Source organism: Pelophylax lessonae (assembly GCF_965119305.1).
Source record: "Pelophylax lessonae genome assembly, chromosome: 12".
NCBI classification, from domain to species: Eukaryota; Metazoa; Chordata; class Amphibia; order Anura; family Ranidae; genus Pelophylax; species Pelophylax lessonae.
The window spans coordinates 39371973-39392770 of record NC_138779.1 but is presented as its reverse complement, the minus strand read 5'-3'; the positions used below and the strand labels follow the sequence as shown (position 1 = coordinate 39392770).

General features: G+C 44.2%; 1 protein-coding gene across 1 annotated transcript in view; it reads left to right on the top strand.

Moving 5' to 3' along the window:
* Nucleotides 1-5106: 5106 nt before the first annotated feature.
* Nucleotides 5107-20798, top strand: part of LOC309568843 (claudin-16-like) — a gene marked incomplete at its 3' end in the record, with an annotated part of 113981 nt that continues 98289 nt past the window's right edge. Inside the window, exon 1 of the mRNA XM_082274628.1 lies at nucleotides 5107-5173. Coding sequence (XP_082130754.1) covers nucleotides 5159-5173 — 15 coding nt within the window. The 5' untranslated portion in view covers nucleotides 5107-5158. The remainder of the gene's footprint in view (nucleotides 5174-20798) is intronic.

Below are 20798 nucleotides of genomic sequence, written 5' to 3'. Positions count from 1 at the left end.
GGGCAGGAAGAGGGGGAAAGTGCCCGGTATTGGAGTGGTTAAGCTGAGTTTCATTAAAGCTGAAGTTTATTTATTTGACAATAGCTTTAGCAACCATAAAAAACGTACCTGTATTGAAGTGTCCCACGTCTTGCTGAGTGCTTCTTAGTGGACATGCGCGGTTCATTTTGTTCTGAAAAAATATTCAGACTAATTTTTCATTATTCAGATATATCCGAATCCTTGAAGACTAATTTTACTGACCTCTCGGAATAACGAAACAAAATTCGAATTTAAATTAGACTCAAATTTTACATCTAAATCTATTTGAATTCGAACTGTAAACATATTGCTGAAATCAAAGACTGTGCGTGTTATTAGTGTACCATTTCGAAATAATGCTGTTTCTGTTAAGTCAAAGGTGATTTAACTACCTCAATAGTGGGCACTTAAACCCCCTTCCTTCCCAGAACAATTTTCAGCTTTTAGCACTGTTGCATTTTAAATGACAATTGCGCGGTCATGCAACACTGTACCTAAACCAAATTTGTGTCATTTTTTCCCCACAAATAGAGCTTTCTTTTGGTGGTATTTGATCACCACAAGGTTTTTTCTGTTTTGGTGCACAAATAAAAAAAGACAGAAAAGTTTGAAAAAAAGTTATACAATTTTGTAAATAGATACGTTTTTTCCTGCACTGATGAGCACTGATGAGGAGGCACTGATGGGGTGGCACTGATATGCAGCACTGATAGGTAGCACTGATATGCAGCATTGGTGGGCACTGATAGGCAGCGCTGATGGGCACTGATAGGCAGCACTGATGGGCACTGATCGGCGGCACTGATGGGCACTTATAGGTGGCACTGATGGGCAGCACTGGTGGGCAATAATGGGCACTGGTCGGCGGCACTGATAGGGAGGGCACCACTGGCAGGCTCTCTGAGCCCTGATTGCCATCCCTGGTGGCCATGGTGGGCATCCCTTGTGGTCATGGGTGGGCATCCCCGGTGGCTCTAGTGGCACCCCCCCCCCCCAGGGCTGCACTGGTAATCAATGTTCTGATTACCAGCACAGACCCCCCCTGTGATCAGTGAGTAATTAGTAAAACTCACTGATCCCCTGGCTGCAAGCACAGATCGTCTTCTTCTCCTCACTGACAGGATCTGTGTGAGGAGAAGAAGAGATCAAAGCCAGTACAACGGCTGTATTAACATTACATGATGGCTGTGATTGGACACAGCCATCATGTGATCAGGAGGGCCAATCACAGGGCCCTCCTGCCAAAATTTGTTGCTCTGTGTCCGAGGGACACAGGCACATTGAGATCGCGGCGCGATATCGTTCCTTCTGAAGGACGTTCCGGAACGTCCGATCAGAAGGACGAGACTCCCACCCGGCCTTTTATATGTACAGTGGCCGGGTGGGAGGTGGTTAAAGAGTCATTGTTCTCATTTGAAGATTTTTCTTTTGTTCGTACACTTTGCAAGTGTAAAATTCATAAAAATAAACCAGTAGAATATAAATAAAAGCATTTGTACTTGATTTTTTTTTCTCAGTTGGCTAAGTCCCCATTCACACTAGCGCGACTTGTCAGGCGACTTGGTCGCCTGACAAGTCGCGGTGGGTCGCCTGCCATTGATTAGCACAGGACCCGTTCTAATAGGAGCGACACAAGTCGCCTGCCATTGAATAGTACAGGACCCGTTCTAATAGGAGCCACACAAGTCGCTCCGACTTAGAAAAAGGGTCCTGTACTACTTTGGGGCGACCTGGAGGCGACCTGCATTGACTTCAATGATATGAAGTCCGTGCATGTCGTGCCGAGGTTGCGGTGCACGCTGTGCACCGCGACTTCACAGGTCGCCCCAGCAAGTAGCGTCTCCCCTGTGTGAACGGGGTCTAAAACTTATGAGTAGTATTGTACATTAAATGTTGAAAGTAAGATACTTAGAACACTGCATATTTTGAATAAACGTATTATTAATACAAACAAGGTCAATGTGTATAAATAAAAATTAGATGTTTGGTTACTGAGCTGCCGCATTCAAATCAATTTTTTTTTTACATTTTCAATATGACCGATTCGAAGTTTATCGATTTGAATGTTTCGAATCGAGAAAAGAAATCGCTAAATTTGAAGAAAATTCGAAAAATACATAGAAACGAATTCCGAATACGAATCCGGAATACGAATCGAACGAATTAACCAAATTTAACAAAACTCAATAACTATAAGGGGAGACCAATAGGTTCTTACCCTCACCAAGATCCAGATGTGCTAGGGATCTGAAATTTACTCCACTGACTCTTCCTTCTCTACATATCCACCTCCTATGGTTACACACTTCTCACATCTGTGGAACAGACCTTTAATACCATCTGCCTAGAAGTATGCAGATTTGGAGGAAAACCAGTTGACAACATGACCTTGCTGGATTAATGTTGCACCTTAGCCTTTTTGGGGGGTGGGTGAGGAAGCATTTTTTCATGTTTATTAATTACTTTAGTCTCAGGATCAAATATATATACCCAGCTTTCATCCATGGTCACTAATCTGTTTAAAAAGTCTGCCTCATCTTTGTTGTACAGTTTCAAAATGCTTTGTGCACATTCTACTCGTTGCGGTTTTTGGAAAGGTGTCAGTAACCTGGGAACCCATTTCTCTTGGCTCTAACTATAATTCACCACGACCTACAGAAACAAAAATTGTCATGCATATTACTAAGATATCCACCTATAAACCTACATTTCAGACCCCTAGTGCATCCAGATCATGGAGAGGCTAAGAATTTATTGGCCACCCCTTGCAGATTAAGGGCCCTTTCACACGGGCGCTCCGTATGTCTGCAAATCATCCTATTTTTTTGCGGATGATTTACGGACATAATGTATGTCAATGGCATTGCGGATGTCAGCGGAATACCATCCGCTGACAAACCCGATTTTCTTCCTTTCAGTTCTGTTCCGTTTTTTGGAATGGAACAGAACCCTATTTTTCCTCCGTTCAAAAAAAGGAAAGGAAGGAAAATCGGATGTCAGCGGTGTCATCCGCTGACATCCGCAATGCCCATAGACTTACATTATGTCCGTATATCATCCGCAAACGGATGGGATGATATGCGGACATACGGAGCGGATGACACAAGTGTCATCCGCTCCGTGAAAAAAAAAAAAAAGTGTCGGAGCGGATCGCAATGCGGTCCGCTCCGTGTGAAAGAGCCCTAACGAATCAAAATGAAACTAAACAAATATTTTGCACATGTCTACTTCTTAGTGTAAAAATGTATCCAGTGATGACAGGTCCTCTTCATAGCACTGAACTTCTAGAGCTGTATAGGTTATTAGTCTCAGGTCTAACATTACATAGTTACATAGTTAGTGAGGTTGAAAACAGACGTCAGTCCATCCAGTTCAATCTATGATGTGTGTGTATATAAAAGAAAACAAATGCTCCTGCGCTTGCGGGGTTATTTATGCGACTAATGCCTCGTACACACGCAACGATTATTGGCCGTGAATTTTCGGCCAACATCCGATCGGCCGTTTTTCGGCTTGTTAGTATGATGCTTCCGACAACCGACTCTGACTTTTCGGCCGAAAAAAATCTGGTGTGCAGACTATAAAATTTGTGTTGGCCGTCACCACAACGGCCGATTTTCCGTCAGTCAGTACAGATTTCGCCAGACAAAAATATGATCAGCAAGACTGGGCATGCTCAGAGATGAAAAAACACACGGAAAGTAAACCATCACATGACATCACTTCTGAAGTAGATTTTTGTTGGCCAAGAAAAATCGTGCGCAGTCTAGGCACATTCCAACCAACAAAACACCCCTCTGGACAAAATTCGGACGATCGGTCGGCCGATAATCGTTGCGTGTGTACGGGGCATAAGATAGCTGGAGAACGACCTTAGCTGGCGTTGTCGTCGCTCCGCTGTGCTGCCACTCATAAAGGGTCGGGTAAACCTCAAAGGAAACTGAAAAGAAAAAATGCAGATGGTGCACCAGCCTAGCGCATTACCTTTTAAAACTGTTTATTGTATAAAATCGTATAAACATCATACTCACAAAAATGGATAAAGAATAGGCACAAAGTACAGTGATAAGTCCACCAAGGAGGTCCACTGAGCATAGTTCCCTGATACAGACCGTGATGGGATAGTAAACCTCTAAATAAGCTTACACGTTTCGGGGGTGTCCCCCCTTCCTCAGAGGAAGCCAATTATAAGAGCTGTCAAACCAAGTCTCTGAAATTCCCACAAAAATCAAAATCCTCCTCATACATTAGCAGCTCCAGTTCTCCCATCTTGTTGGCCAGGCTTTTAGCATTGGCATACAACCCTCTTAGTTTTTAGTTGCATACTACATCCTCGTTCGATGTTTTGAGGCTGCACTTGCGATTTGTCCGCCTACCCACCCTGGGTTTAGGATCTCTGGACATCCTACCGCTAATGTCCCCGTTTACCTTGCTCCCCGCTTGCTAATTCTACATCTGTAACATTGCACATAACGAGTACATTGTATAACGAGTACATTGAAGATGTCCTGATGGACGCCGCACGCCCATTTGCATTGTTTTACTTGAATGCAATGTATGGATAGGATCCTGTCATTCATTCGCCCCCTTCCCCGTTCACAGAACCTGTTGAATTTTGTGAAAACAATACAAGGACTTTTAGAAATGGATGAGAGGACAGAAAGGGTTAGAAGCCATCAGGACATTTTCAATGTACTGCAATTTAGACCTCAGGCAATTAACCCATACAAAGCAAGAAAATCATCACTGTGAAGTGGACCTGTGATCGCTGCATAAAAGATTTCTCCTCTAGGAGCAATCAGCAGGATGTGGGATACACTCAAATACTGGTTACAAAGAAAAGACAAAATGTTATGTGCTAACAGTTTCGGTTGTCTCTACTTTTTTTTTGTTGTGTGGCCTGAAGTGCCTCTTCAATCCTTTTAACACACAGTTTGATATCCTGCAAGATGTCAAGATGCTTAATCTGTATGTATTGTTCATGTCTGTTCTCGGCTTTGCACGCTTCCACCACGATTATTGCAGGAACAGTATGTGTGCGACAAGCTGTGCACAGACTGTCTGTTTTCCAGGGGGGAGCTCATAGTTCCCAGGTGCCACCTCTCTTCTCATACAATAATACCGGTTTGGTGACTCCATGAGAAGATACGGGGTAAGTCAGGAGTGGGAGCTGTCTCTGCGTGATTGCAAGAGGCGTGGTGGTGATTCATAAACTGAGATACCCATCCTGTACTATATACAGCTGCTGCTCAACTAATCACTTTGTTATTTCTGTAGTATTATGACAGTATGTACATATACTGCTTCCAGAAAAATGAACTGGTATTGCTTCTTTTCTAGGGTTGTGTGACAGTACATATACCTCTACTGAAACCTACAACTGGTGCTTTTTCTCCTCTAAGGGCTCATTCAGACAGGCAATTAAGTCCGTTGTCTGTGCAGAGCGGCTGGCAGATGTGTGCGCCTTCACCTCGGAGTTGTGTGTAGGCAGCCCATAGAAGTGGATGCACACTCAGCGCCGTCATGGATACAATTGCCTGTCAAAGTTTGAAATGCGGGCAGGAGCCGGAGCACAGATTTGATCGCAGTGCCTCTGCCAGCGAAGGACAGGCTTCCTTGCCCATCTGAATGAGCCCTAAGTTTACCCCTGCATTCCTCTCTGAAAAACAATCCATGGTTGAGCGTGGTAATGATGCGTCAGAGAGGCGAAGTATGGCAGCCGTGGCATGTGCACAACCCCATCTAGCTGTCTTTGCATCCTAAAGCGGTATTAACCATTTAACGACCACCCAATAGCAGATTTACTGCTACAGGGCGGCTGTTCTGTGCAGGATCCCGTATATATATGGGGTTCTGCATTTCCTGGTTTGTCACAGCAGAAGCCGATCAGCAGTCGCCGGGGTTCCGGTAGAAAAACCTACCCGTGAGAAATGCCTACCCTCGTCACTTCCGGTGCACCTACGTCAGCACTACGTCATTGAACAGCTGAGGAGCTGACTAGTGCGCATGCTCGGAGGGTATGGATTTTTCACGGCAGTGTGTCTAACGTTACACCGCCTCAGCTGTTGCGGCGTTTACAGTAAAACAGCTCGGCTGCAATATGAGTCATCTCCGCTCCTATCCTTGTCACTTCCCTGATGTCGGCTACTAAATGTAAAAGTGGATCACGGAGCCGAGATCTCCGTGATTTACATGTCATACATCCGCCGCCGCTTTTACATTTATTAGCCGTGATCAGGGAAGTGACAGTGGTAGGAGCGGAGATGACTCATGTTGCGGCCGAGCTGTTTTAATGTAACCACCGCAACAGCTCATGCCGTCTAACTTTACACACACTACCATCAAAATGTCATATCGTCCGAGCATGCGCACTTCTCAGCTCCTCAGCTGTTCAATTACGTCACCGGGGCTGTGAGCATGCGCACTGCTGCGCTGCTCAGCTGTTCCTGGCAGGAAGTGACGAGGGTAGGCATTTCTCACGGTGTAGGTAATTCTCACGGAACACCGGCCAATGGATGTCCATTGGCACTTGCTGATTGTCGAGGGGAGACACAGGACAGTGCTCTACATATGTAAACAATGCATAGCTCCGTCCTGACAGCAGGGATGTGATGGATACTCTTTTCCTGCAAAGCAGGGAATAAAATCCATCACATCCCTTAGTGAAAGCAGCACACATAGTACACAAAAACACTGGTTAGGCACACATTTAACCCTTTTGATTGCCCTAGATGTTTAACCCCTTTCCAGTCAGTGTCATTAGAACAATGACACAAGAAGAAGGACAGAAAATCCCCAGGTGGGACTTTGTAGGCAGACAGAGAATAAAGTATCAATATAGTAAAAACATTTGTTTATTCCACATAGTAAAAGTGACAATATCGCTAGATAAGGTAAAATTCTAAAAACATGGGGTCAGCTGTTAGAGTACAATGTACCATGGGTTAAATCAGAGTGAACAAACTGGTATCTGGGATAGAGTATCCATAGACATATCCATATCCAACATGTTTAGGAACATACAAAATTCCTTCTTCAAGGGATGAATAAGAGCAAGGTACTTGTGTCTATAGAATATAAAGTATGAGTATCAATACATACATCATCAATCGTAATATTTAACTCAAATCTATACAATCACATTGGCAAAATCGTTGCTATATACTCACTTCAGTACTGATAGATCCAGAAATTGCAGAGATATGCGATTACAGTCCCCAATGCATGTCTCATCAGAATGTTAGCACATAGCCCCCAATGTAAGGCCATATATGTATGGATTAGCAATGCATACAAAAAGGGGGGTTAAGCAGGGGGGGACTCTATATAGAGCAATACTCATAAGCCTCGGCCATTCAGGACACCTTTTATTACATTATCATTTTAATAGGACAGATTGGGACCTATGGCAATTCTCGAGGATCACCATAGGTACCAATGGGATTGTATAGATTTTGCCAATGTGATTGTATAGATTTTGCCAATGTGATTGTATAGATTTGAGTTAAATATTACGATACCGGATATTGATCTATTATTTTAATTAAAAACATTGTCAAATATCCAACTAGTTTTATGCTGCCCTCTTCTTATTTTTATAATAAAAAATATCACAAAAAAAAAAAGTTTTATTACTCCAGTTCATTATCTATATCAGTGATTGTCCTCTGCCTGACTTTTTGCTCAACTTTCCTTATTGTTAGTGTACTTTATGTGTGGCCCAAGACAATCCCTCTTCTTCCAATGTGGCCCAGAAAGGTTGGAAAACCCTGGTCTAAACAGAAAATGTGATTATAAGAACGCATATAGATTAATATGGCCATTAGGCCCTTCTACTGACAACCAATATAAGGGGGGCCCTTCTTTACTGACCACCAATGAAAAGTGCTCCTCCTACTGAGCATCAATCTAAGGGGGCCCTTCTTCACTGACCACAAATAAAAAGTAGTCCTTCTCTTACTAATGATCAATCTAAGGGGGCCTGTACCTCACTGACCACCAATGAAAAGTGGTCCTTTTACTGACCATCAGTCTAAGGGGGCACGTACTTCACTGACCACCAATGAAAAGTAGTCCTTTTCTTACTGACCATCAATCTAAGGGGGCCCATACCTCACTGACCACCAATGAAAAGTGGTCCTTCTCTTACTGACCATCAATCTAAGGGGGCCCATACTTCACTGACCACCAATGAAAAGTAGTCCTTTTCTTACTGACCATCAATCTAAGGGGGCCCATACCTCACTGACCACCAATGAAAAGTGGTCCTTTTACTGACCATCAGTCTAAGGGGGCCCGTACTTCACTGACCACCAATGAAAAGTGGTCCTCTTACTGACCATCAGTCTAAGGGGGCCCGTACCTCACTGACCACCAATGAAAAGTGGTCCTTTTACTGACCATCAATCTAAAGGGGCCCGTACTTCACTGATCACCAATCAAAAGTGCTCCTCTTACTGAGCATCAATCTAAGGGGGCCCTTCTTCACTGACCACAAATAAAAAGTAGTCCTCTTACTGACGATCAATCTAAGGGGGCCCGTACTTCAATGACCACCAATGAAAAGTGGTCCTTCTCTTACTGACAATCAATCTAAGGGGCCCGTACTTAACTGACCACCAATGAAAAGTAGTCCTTTTCTTACTGACCATCAATCTAAGGGGGCCCGTACTTCACTGACCACCAATGAAAAGTGGTTCTTCTCTTACTGACAATTAATCTAAGGGGCTGTACTTCAATGACCAACAATGAAAAGTAGTCCTTTTCTTACTGACCATCAATCTAAGGGGGCCCATACTTCACTGACCACCAATGAAAAGTGGTCCTCTTACTGACGATCAATCTAAGGATCCTGTACTTCCCTGATCACCAATGAAAATTGGTCCTTCTCTTACTGACAACCAATCTAAGGGGGCCATACCTCACTCACCAACAATTAAAAGTGGTCCTTCTCTTACTGACCATCAATCTAAGGGGGCCTGTACTTCCCTGACCACCAATAAAAGGTGGTGCTCTTACTGACTATAACTCTAAGGGTACCCGTACTTCACTGACCACCACTGAAAAGTGGTCCTTCTCTTACTGACCATCAATCTAAGGGGGCTGTACTTCACTGGCCACCAATGAAAAGTGGTCCTTCTTTTACTGACCATCAATCTAAGGGGCTTATATTTCAATGACCACCAATGAAAGGTGGTCCTTCTCTTACTGGCCACCAATCTAAGGGGGGCTTTCTCCACTCACCACCAATCTAAAGAAATATCTTACTGACCATCAGTATAAGAGGGCTCTTTACTGACCATTTATATAAACACCACTATTTCAATGTTTAAATTTCTTTTGAGCCTTTATTATCGTTTATTTAATTTGATTACTATTACTTAAATTATTTGTCATATAGAATAGGTGTGATACCCAAGGCATGCCACATTCCTTTTTCATTTATTCATTCGTGTATTTCAACTTTTTGTTCACGCTGAGTTGTAGATATGACATTTAGCAGGCTTTCCCTGAAACCTGCAAGAAGGGTTGGTCCAGCCTATTGCAACCAAATTGCTTTTTATGTTTTATGTGTAAAAGAGAACATAATAGGAAATGATTGCCTTCTTGGGGCTACAGACTGGTCCATACAAATACATTCATGTGTGTGACCCATTTATGTTTATACAGTCTATAGTATATGTGTATTTAAAGCCTGTCCAGCAAAGGAAAAATGGTGTCCAGTTTCAGGGTGTGTTTCTGTAGTGGCAACAGATAACCAATAGGATCATGTAAATTAGGTGAAACTTTTATGGTTCAAATGCAAACTAAGAAAACCTACAAAAGACAAGGAAATACAGAGCATTTTAGGTGTGTGTGAATATCTATGTGTATATATATATATGGATATAGATATACATATACTTACCCAAGGACTTAAATTTAAATACCAATGACAACTTACAAAGCCACCCACAACTTGGGCCCCCAACTACATCACTAACCTAGGGGTTGATTTACTAAAATTGTAGAGGGCAAAATCTGGTGCATCTCTGCATAGAAACCAATCAGCTTCCATTTTTTAATGTCAAAGCTTAATTGAACAATATGACGTTAGAGGCATGCACCATGCTTAGTTACCATGCACAGCTGCACCAGATTTTGCGCTCTCCAGTTTTAGTAAATCAACCCAGTTTCAAAATACCAACCAAATCGTTCTCTTTGTTCCTCCCAAGAACTCCTGCTCTCTAGCTCCCTTGTCACCTCCTCTCATGCTCGCCTCCAGGACTTCTCCAAAGCCTTTCCTATCCTCTTGAACTCCCTACCCCAATCAGTCCAACTATCAGACTTGTATAAAGTACTCGAAATTTCTACTTGAGTAAAAGTACAAGTGCTCAATCAAAAAGTGACTTAAGTAGAAGTGGAAGTGCTCGCAGAAAAAGTTACTTAAAGTGGAGTTCCACCCTATTTTTATACTTACCTCCACCTTCTCGCTCCGGGTCACCTGAAAAAGAAATGGATAATCGCATATTTTTTTTTTTTTTACTTACCTTGTAGCGAAGAAAATATACTTACCTTACTTCCTTCTTCCTCCTTCCTCGGCCGCGGCCCGTCGTCACTTCCTGGCTCTGCAATGATTCCTGGGAGCTGGACGTCATAGCTCCCAGGAATCATTGCGCCTGCACCGGCCCCGACGTCAGTTCCGGGTCGCGCGCGTCATCCCCTTCTAAACAGCTTCTGGGCATGCCCAGAAGCTGTGGAGGGATGACGCGCGCGACCCGGAAGTGACGTCGGGGCCGGCGCAGAGCATCGTGGGACCAAAGAAGGCGGAAGAAGACGCCGAAGAGGACGCGCTGGCTTCAAGCTGCCCACACCTGAGATGGCAGCGCTGGACAAGACGTTTGCAAGGTAAGTATTTGTCCTAACAGGTAAGTGCAACCCGGGACAGATCAGAGGCTAGCCATTGTGGAATGCACTAGCCCTGACTGTCCCGGGGGTATTAAAGAAAAAAAAAAAAATCCAGGGTGGAACTCCGCTTTAAGTGGAAGTACTAAAGTATTCAACATTTTTTTTACTTAAGTATTGCAAGTAGTTTTTTTAAAAAAATTGCTACTTAAGTACTAAAAGTAAAAAGTACCAGTAGTTTTGAAAAAAAAATTCTACTCAAGTACTGAAAGTAGAAGTAGAAGTACTGTGTTATGTAGTTATTAAAGAAAGAAGTCAAAAGTTTGAACATCATATTGTTTTTTATTATTTCAAATGCAGCTTTTATTTATACATACAGTAGCATTTATTTTCGTATGCGCTGATAATACACATGTTATGAGCTTCATGAAACCTGCCATCTACTGTTCTGGCAGTGGTAATTTTTTATAATTGTAACGAGTAACTATGCAGCACAAAAAAAAAATATCGGAGTAGAAGTATCGAAATCATCGAAAAAATGTAGTGAAGTAAAAGTAGAAGTAGGAGAAAAAATTCTACTCTAGGAAAGTACAGATACCGCATTTCGGTACTTAAGTACAGTACTTAAGTAGTTCTACTTCGTTACTATACATCTCTGCCAACTATCTCCTACTCTGTCCACTTTTAGGCAATGCCTTAAAACCCTTCTGTTTGGAAAAGCCTATTCTGCCTTCACCTAACAACTGTATTTTTTTTTTTTCTTCATCAGCCCATCCCGCACAGGTATTACCTTGTGTATCACTTGACCCTCCTTTTTAGATTGTAAGCTCCTTCGGTATTGAAACAAAATAGAATGTGTAAAGGCCCGTACACGCGTAGCGATTGTCGGCCGTAAATATTCAGCCGCCGAACGATTGGCCGATTGTCGGCTTGTTAGTATGATGCTTCCGACAACCGACTGTGACTTTTCGGCCGAACAGAATCGGGTGTGCAGGCTATAAAATTTTTGTTGGCCGTCACCAGAACGGCCGATTGTTCGCCAGTCAGTACAGAATTCGGCCGACTAACAGGAGATAAGCAAGACTGGGCATGCTCAGAGAAGAAAAAACACACGGAAAGTTAACCATCACATGACATCACTTCTGCAGTCGGCTGTTGTTGGCCGACAAAATTCGTGTGCAGTCTTTAGCACTTTTCAACCGACAGGACAGCCCTGGACAAAAGACGGCCGATCGTTCGGCCGACATTCGGTACGTGTGTACGGGGCTTAACTGTACTGTCTGCTCTTATGTTGTAAAGCTCTGCGCAAACTGTTGGTGCTATATAAATCCTGTGTGATAATAATAACAATATATACCTTAAAGAGGAAGTAAACTTCCATGCATGATTTTTACCTCTAGGTAAGCTTATAATAAGGCTTACCTATAGTATAGGTAGTGTAAATATCTCCTAACTTTGTACCGTTTGGGAGATATTTACATTACATGCAGCCCGTGATATCACTGGCACATGCATTCTGAAGGAATGGCCACCCGTGCCGTTCCTTCACAGCACTGTGCCGTGAACGGCGGCTCCCGCACGCATGCACGGGAGTGACGTCATCGCCGCTCCGGCCAGCCACAGAGCGGGAATCCGACCCGGAAGCAAGACGGGTGAAGATGGAAGCCCCTGCAGCGCTGACATCGTGGCGCTGGAACAGCTTCATTTTAAGGAAAGTTTCACACAATGTGCTAGTATGCATACTAGCAAATTATGACTTTACCTTGTAGGGAAAAAAAAAAGCATCCAGCGGTATACAACTGCTTTAACATAGGGGTGGCGTACATGTAGAAGGCAATGGGTGGACTCAAAAACATTGCCAATACTGTATAAAAAAAAAAATAGGAATACCTATATGGGCAAGGGTTTGTGGACCTCCCCATAACACCTACACTATATGGTCAAATGTATATGGACACCTCTACATATATGGCCATTTATATGTGAAAACCCTCTAAATTATTGAGTTAAAGTATTTCCAGTTAAGGGTACTGTTAATGCTGAAACATACAAAGACCGCATTCTTCAATAGATGCTGTAGTAGATTGAAGGATGTTCAATGTTCCAGTGTGACTGTGCCCTTTTTTACAAAGCTAGTTCATGAAGACATGGTTTGACGGGTTTTGTGTAGAGGAGCACAAGTGGTCTGCACAGAGCCCTATCCTTAACCCTATTGAACACCTTTTGAGATGAATTGGAACACTGATTGCGATCTAGACCTTCTCATCCAACATCAGGACCTGACCTGACCAATGCTATTTTGGCTAAATGGACGCACATCCCCACAGACAGACTCCAAAATCTCATGGGAAGCCTTCCCAGAAGGGTGGAGGCTTTTATAGGCACGAAACAACTCTATAATAATGCTCATGGTTGGATGGGCCCATGATAGGATGTCCACTATGGCCATAAAGTGAATGTAGATAGACAGATAATGCTTGGCCTTATCGAATAAAAATAAAAGGTCTCACTTTCCAACAATGATTTGTATATTCGACTCTACTGTATTGGATTCTAGTGTGTATGTCTACTTTCAAGCAAAGCAATAATCTGCACAGCAGGCGGTAGCCTGCACAGATGATTGAATAAGAAGCACTTACAGACTTCCTATTAATTTACAAAGTGAAGCATAGTAAACACAGTTGTGGTGAATGGATACAGGAGCGATCAGTGCCGTTCGCTCACTGTGTTATTCAGAACAGAAAGGGGACAGTAAATACATATTTGCCAGCCCCTTGCCCCCTGATCCCCCTGCAGTGCAGCTGGAGGGAGGAAGATGAGGAGAAGCCATCAGTAAATAGGAAGCACTTACAGGCTTCCTATTCATTCACAATCTGAAGCATAGTAAACACAGTTTATTATGTTTCAGTGATGAATGGACACAGGGGTTATCAGTACCAATCACGGTGTTCACAAAAGGAAGAGGATGGTAGGTGACATTTACAAGCCCCCTTCACCCTGATCCCCCTGCAGCGCAGCTGGAGGGAGAAAGATGAGGGAAAGCTGGCAGTGCTGCAATGGGAGGAACAAGAGGATCGGTGTCTGAAAAAGGGCAGTACATTTGGTCCTCCTGCTCAGCAAAGTGCCCAGGCCCCCCTTTTGAACTGATAGGACCTGGGCCTGGCCTGGATCCCCATGACTAAGCTCCAAGGGGCAGAGTGAAACACGTTGGAGGCATAGTCTGGTCAGAGTCCAGGCTTAAGCTGCAATTCATACACCCAGCATAGGGGCATTACGGATGTGCGGCTCCAGGGAGTCCTTTCTTTACTGCCAGTGATTGTAGGAGCTGGGACAAGCTTGCTCCCCTGTCGGTACTCCCATCGGCGGATTTTTGGGATTCACACTCTGTTCCCACAAGCTTGAGCGGCACCCAAAGCAGTCCAGGGTCGCAGAAGCCAGCCAAATGTCCGGCTTTTGTCGAAGTGGCATGACCGAAAAAGGTCTGCTGATCGGCATCCGACGACTGAGAGTGCTGACCGGTGTGTTCTGGCGGGTTGGGGGGGGGCATCCCACGTAGTGATCGACCGATTATCGGCAAAGCCGATATATCGAGGGCCGATCTGCACTTTCCCTGATATATCGGATTCGGCCCCCAAGGTTACCGATATTGCCAATATTTCGGGAAAGTACTGTACCGGAGTGATGTCTGCAGCTAGAGGCATCACCCCGGTACCGGCGTCCAAAGCCGACGGTCGGCTGTCCTGTAATGACAACCGATGTGGCTGAGAAGACGCTCAGCTTTTATTACAAGGAGAAGGAGGGGACGTCCCCCCCTCCCACTGCCTTCCGCGGCTCGCCAGGGTCTCCCGTCCCACTGGGAGACCCAGACAACCAGCCTGCACGGCCGCCGAAGACCCAATCAAAGCCGCATTTGGCTCTGATCGGGTCTCCATGTAAAAACCCGGAAGTGACATCACTTCCGGGTACTCGGCGCCAAATTAAAAAAAATGACAGCATTCAAAACAGCCAAACTTGGCATTTTGAATGCTTTTAAGTGCAGAGGAGGGGTTTGGGGTCCTTTAGACCCCCAGATCCCTCCACAAGAGTACCTGTCAAGTGATAAAAATGAAAAAAAATTTTTTTTTAAATGTACGAAAATATTGGCCAATATCGATATGCAATGGCCAAAATATTGGTATCGGCAACGAAAAACCGATATCGGTCGATCACTAGTCCCGCGTCCCCCTGTCAGAATACAATAGCTCAGTGGGGGAGATTACTGTACTAACATTGAAATGTTAGTACAGGATCTCCTCCTGAGCTCTTAAGTTTTTTTTTTTATTAGTTCGCTGGTGGTGTGTACTGATTGTGTATAGTAGGCTTTAGGCTACCTCTCCGGCTTCCTCTGCAGCAAATGTCCGTTCTGGCTGTGGTAGAGGGCGGCATGGTGCACGATTCAGCACATCACATGGTTCCCCCTTTTTTTTTTTTTCCTCACTCAACCTTATTTGAAGTGTACAGGCATACCGCACTTTTAAGTACACAATAGGACCAGAGCATGTATGCAAAACGAAAATGTACTTAAAGTGAAGCAATACCTTTTTATCACTGCTCAATGCATGTAAATACACTAGCTCTATTGGAAATATTGGTCAGCTTGACATGGCACTGCTCCCAAACCATAAGTGACAAGGACACCAAACTTGGGGAGCATGTTAAGGGGAACTAGGACTATGACGTGATAGATTACCTAGGCAAGCTGGCTAACCACAAAATAGGATATGTTGTAGTCCTGGGTCCCCCCTCAATGCTCCCTAAGGTATCCTTGTCACTTATGGTTTGGGAGTAGTGCCATGTCAAGCTGACCAAGATTTCCCATAGATGCCAATGTTAAAAAGCATGAGTAGTGCGATGCCAAGCTGACCAAGCTCGCGAGTGTACGTAAAGTGAGTGTACGTAAAACGGGGTATGCCTGTACAAAAGAACACTTAAAGCTGAGTTCCACCCAAAATTGGAACTTCCGCTTTAGGGAGTCCTGACCCCCTGACATGCCACATTTGGCATGTAATTTTTTTTGGGGGGGAGCAGGTACCTAGTTTTGACAGGTACCCGCTCCCACTTCCGCTCGGAGCGCCGCGGCGCCCTGAACGGAAGTTCTCCTCTCCCCCTCCCTCCCTGCAATCTTCTGGGACACGTCAGAGGTCCCAGAAGATTGCCGGCCAATCAAGACGCGCAGCGCGACTCACGCAATGCGCAGTGGGTACCCGGCTGTGAAGCCGCAAACTGTCACAGCCGGGTGCCCACAGCAGTGATGCCGGCGCCGAGGGAGAGGATCGAGGCTTTGGGCGGCCGCATCGCTGGACCGTTGGACAGGTGAGTGAATGGCTGGAACTCCGCTTTAATTCACGTCACTGTACAGCAGCACAATATTCTGCTGTACAGTGACATGCGATCATGTACACTGCGCTGTGATAAAATGCAGCATGTCTGCATCTTATTGCCAGAGATGTATAGTAACTAAGTAGAACTACTTCACTACTGTACTTAAGTACGGAAAGGCGGTATCTGTACTTTCCTAGAGTAGAATTTTTTTCTCTTACTCCACTTTTACTTCACTACATTTTTTCAATGATTTCAATACTTCTACTCCGATATTTTTTTTTTGTGCTGCATAGTTACTCGTTACTATTATAAAAATGACCACTGCCAGAACAGTAGATGGCAGGTTTCATGAAGCTCAAAACATGTGTATTATCAGCGCATACGAAAATAAAAGCTACTGTATGTATAAATAAAAGCTGCATTTGAAATAATAAAAAACAATATGATGTTCAAACTTTTGACTTCTTTCTTTAATAACTACATAACACAGTACTTGTACTTTTACTTTCAGTACTTGAGTAGCAAAATGTTTTAAAAAACTACTTGCAAATGCAATACTTAAGTACAAAAAATGTTGAATACTTTAGTACTTCTACTCAAGTCCCTTTTTGATCGAGCACTTGTACTTTTACTCAAGTATGGGTTTCGAGTACTTTATACAACTCTGCTTATTACAGCCTGCTGCAGCAGCTAGTTCCGGGCTCGGTTGTAGTGTGAATGGGACAAACAGAAAATAATTGTTTTCTGCGTTTCCTTGCAGTGACCGGCATTTTACACCTCAATAAAACGGTGGTCATTGCACATAGTGTGAATTCAGGATAAAAAAGTAACTAACCCCAAGAATCAAAAGTCGTATATTGCAGCCTGCAGTCTTTTTTATGCTAAGAATGTTTTTAGCAAAAAAAAAAATACTTGTTGATCTTGCCAGAAATGCTATGTCCATGTACTTCCTTCCTAGCTATCTATGGTAAACTACCAGTTGTCCTGCCAGATCATATGATTTTCATTTATTCAGTACAGCATTCGCACCACAAACAAATCTTAAGAGCAAGACTACGCATGCTCAGAAATGAAAGAATACATTACAGTACAATACAATACATTACATCACTTCCGAAGTTATATACCAGAACTTTCGTAAGTTGAGTAACCTCTTTGTTTTCGATATGAGAATACCAGGGGTGTAACTACAGGGGTTGCAGAGGTTGAAATTGCAACCGGGCTCCATGCTGCAGGGGGCCTGTGCAGCTCCCCTGTACACCTGGATAGGAGGGGGGGGGGGCAGCATGTAGAGAAATCACTGTCCTCCTTTCTCCTCCTGTAGCTGCAGGAGGAAAATGGAGGAGATTGGTTCCTCTATATGCTGCCCCCACCGCTCCTCCTATCCAGTTCACTTGTGTTCTGCTGTCTCTGGGCCCCTGTGTGCTCCCCCGGTCCTCCCTCCGCCCCACTGTGTTCCCTCCCCTCTACTGCCGGCTGCTGTAGGGGATGTGTCACAATAGAGAACCAGGAAGGGGTCGGTAAATATGTAATTTACCAGCTCCTTTCTTTTCTGAATGGACAGAGTCATAGTCAGTGACATTGTAAAAAAAGAAAATAAAATGATAAAAAAATAATACAATTAAAATAACAAAAAATAAAAACTACTGACACCAGTGGGTGAACTTCCAGGGTCGCAAAGGTCACACTTGCAACCGGGCCCTGGCATTCCACCACTGTGGGGAGGCCCCAAGATGACAGGAGGGGGGCCCACTGCAGAACTTGTGAAAGGGTCTCGCTGCGGGACCGTAATAAAGGGCCCCGCAACGAGAGTAAAGGGCCCCAGGATCAGTGGGAAGAGCCCCAGGCTTGAAGGCAAGGGCCCCGGCCAGGGGTCCGGGGAGCCCTTTGTGGTTTCTTGCACCGGGGCCCTGAAGGTTCTAGTTACTCCTCTGGGGACTACCATGCAAAAAAAATAAAAATGGATGATCATTCGTCCCATATTCTACGAGGCTTTACCCTGCAACATATTGCATTTTTTTAGATACACTTTAACCGCTTGCTGACCGCACCAAGCAGTGATTAGACACAGCTGGAGCCAGACCGCGGGAGGAGCGGGCTTGATCGCGGCCGGCCTCCCATAATCTTCGGGGAAACTGACAGAAGAGCCGCCTGCCTATGTAAACAAAGCAAGCGGCTCTCCTGTCAGACAGGCACAGTGAGATTGTGTGTTCCGGCTTAGCTGAAACACCGATCTCTGTGTGCCTGTCACAGAACCCCCCCCCCCTCACAGTTGGCAAGCACTTTAGCCATACATTTAACCCCTTGATCACCCCCAGTGTTAACCCCTTCCCTGCCAGTGTAATTTATACAGTAACAGTACATAATATTTTTCACTGACTACTATATTAATGTCACTGGTCCCCAAAAAGTGTAAAAAATGTCAGTTAGGGGTCCGATCTGTTCGTCGCAATGTAGCAGTCCCGCTAAAAATTGCTGATTGCCGCCTTTGCTAAAAAAAAATTAAAAAAGACCAAAAATCTATCTCGTAGTTTGTAAACACTATAACTTTTGCGCAAACCAATTCAAATACGCTTTTTGGGGTTTTTTTTTTTTTTTTTTTTACCAAAAATATGTAGCAGAATACAAATTGGCCTAAACTGATAAAAAAAAAAAAAAAAATGATTTTTTTCAATTTTTTAATTGGGAATGTTTTATAGCAGAAAGTAAAATATATTGTTTTTTTTTAAAATTGTCGCTCTTTTTTTGTTTAAAGCGCAAACTCTAAAAACTGCAGAGGTGATCAAATACCACCAAAAGAAAGCTCTATTTGTGGGGGGGAAAAAAAGGACATCAATTGTATTTGGTTATGCTGTCGCACGACCACGCAATTGTTAGTTAAAATAACGCAGTCCCAAATCGCAAAAAAAATGCCCTGGTCATTAAAGTGGAACTTCCGCTTTAGGTAGTGCTAACCCCCTGACATGCCACATTTGGCATGTCATTTTTGGGGGGGGGGGGGGGGGAGCGGGTACCTAGTTTTGACAGGTACCCGCTCCCACTTCTGCTCGGAGTGCCGCGGTGCCCTGAGCGGAAGTTCTCCTCTCGCCCTCCCTCCCTGCAATCTTCTGGGACATGTCAGAGGTCCCAGAAGATTGCCGGCCAATCACGACACGTAGCGCAACTCGCGCATGCGCAGTGCTTACCCGGCTGTGAAGCCGCAAACTGTCACAGCCGGGTGCCCACATCAGTGATGCCTGTGCTGGAGAGCAGAGAGGGAGAAAAGCGAGGCTTCGGGCGGCCGCATCGCTGGACCGTTGGGCAGGTGAGTGTGTTAGGCTGGAACTCCGCTTTAAGGGTAAAACCTTTCCGGAGCTGAAGTGGTTAATCTGTTGAAAGAAAAAAATTGCAGGTTTTTTTTTTAATACAAAATGTACTTTGCATAGGCGGTATGTACTTACATATCTCCGTACTGGTAACCAAACAACTGTTTTTATATAAATATGAGGACATAATACATACATTCAGTGTCTTGGATTTGATTATAGACTTACTTTCACCCGTTCACTTGTTAAATGCGGGTTCTTGCAATGGGGATATTTACGTCTGAACACATATATTTTGTTTTTTTCACTGAACTTTGTAAAGAATTTGGCACACAATGAACAATGGCTGAGGTGGAACAAAGCACACAAGCATGAACTTAGCGGGGGTTCTTTTACACCTCCTGTAACTGAATAAAGCTTTTTAAATTCAATTTGTGATGCCCTCGGGGTAACCATTATGTTTACATTTTCCTTTCTCAGCTTGCACGGTCTCTCTTTGTGCTCCATCACGTTGCCTTGTAGAATGAATGTTTACTGACAGTCCACCGCTGGACTGGCCAGAGATATTATTTCCTCATTCTTCTCTCTTAGCACCCATCCTAAAATATCTGCCTCACCATCAGCCGTAAGCAGCCCATAGATGACTCCATTTTCTTTCCTTCCACCAAGCTCGATTCCCCCATCAGAACACAGTCAGTGATAAGGAAATCCCACCCACAGCGCTATTGTGTTCTATGGGTGAGGAGTGAGGATAGCCTTCCCAGCCGGTAGAACACAATGATTGCTTCTATCGGCTATAGCCACCAGCAGTCATCACATGTAAAAAATCTGACAATCTATGGATTGACTTGGGTACAATCAGCCTTCCCATAGATGGATTGAATCTTGACCTGTCCCTGCCAGTGCCATCTGAGAGCAGTTGTATACTCAGTAAAAAAAAAAAAAAAAAAAAAAACCTGCAGGAGAAAGGCATAATGAGCTAGTATGCTCATTATGAAATACTCACCTTTACCATCACAGGAGTGAGCTCTTAAACGCTGAGCTCAGAGCTACTGCATCATGGGAGAGAAAGCATGTGAGGGGGGGTTTGAATCAGAGAAAGAGCTCACTCCTGTGATGGTGGAGGTAAGCAGAAGTTTTTAGTTGCAAAGAGAGGCCCAGCTTTCAGGCTGGGTTCACACATATGCGTCTGCGGTTTGCAGACTCCTGTGCATTTCTGTTCACTGC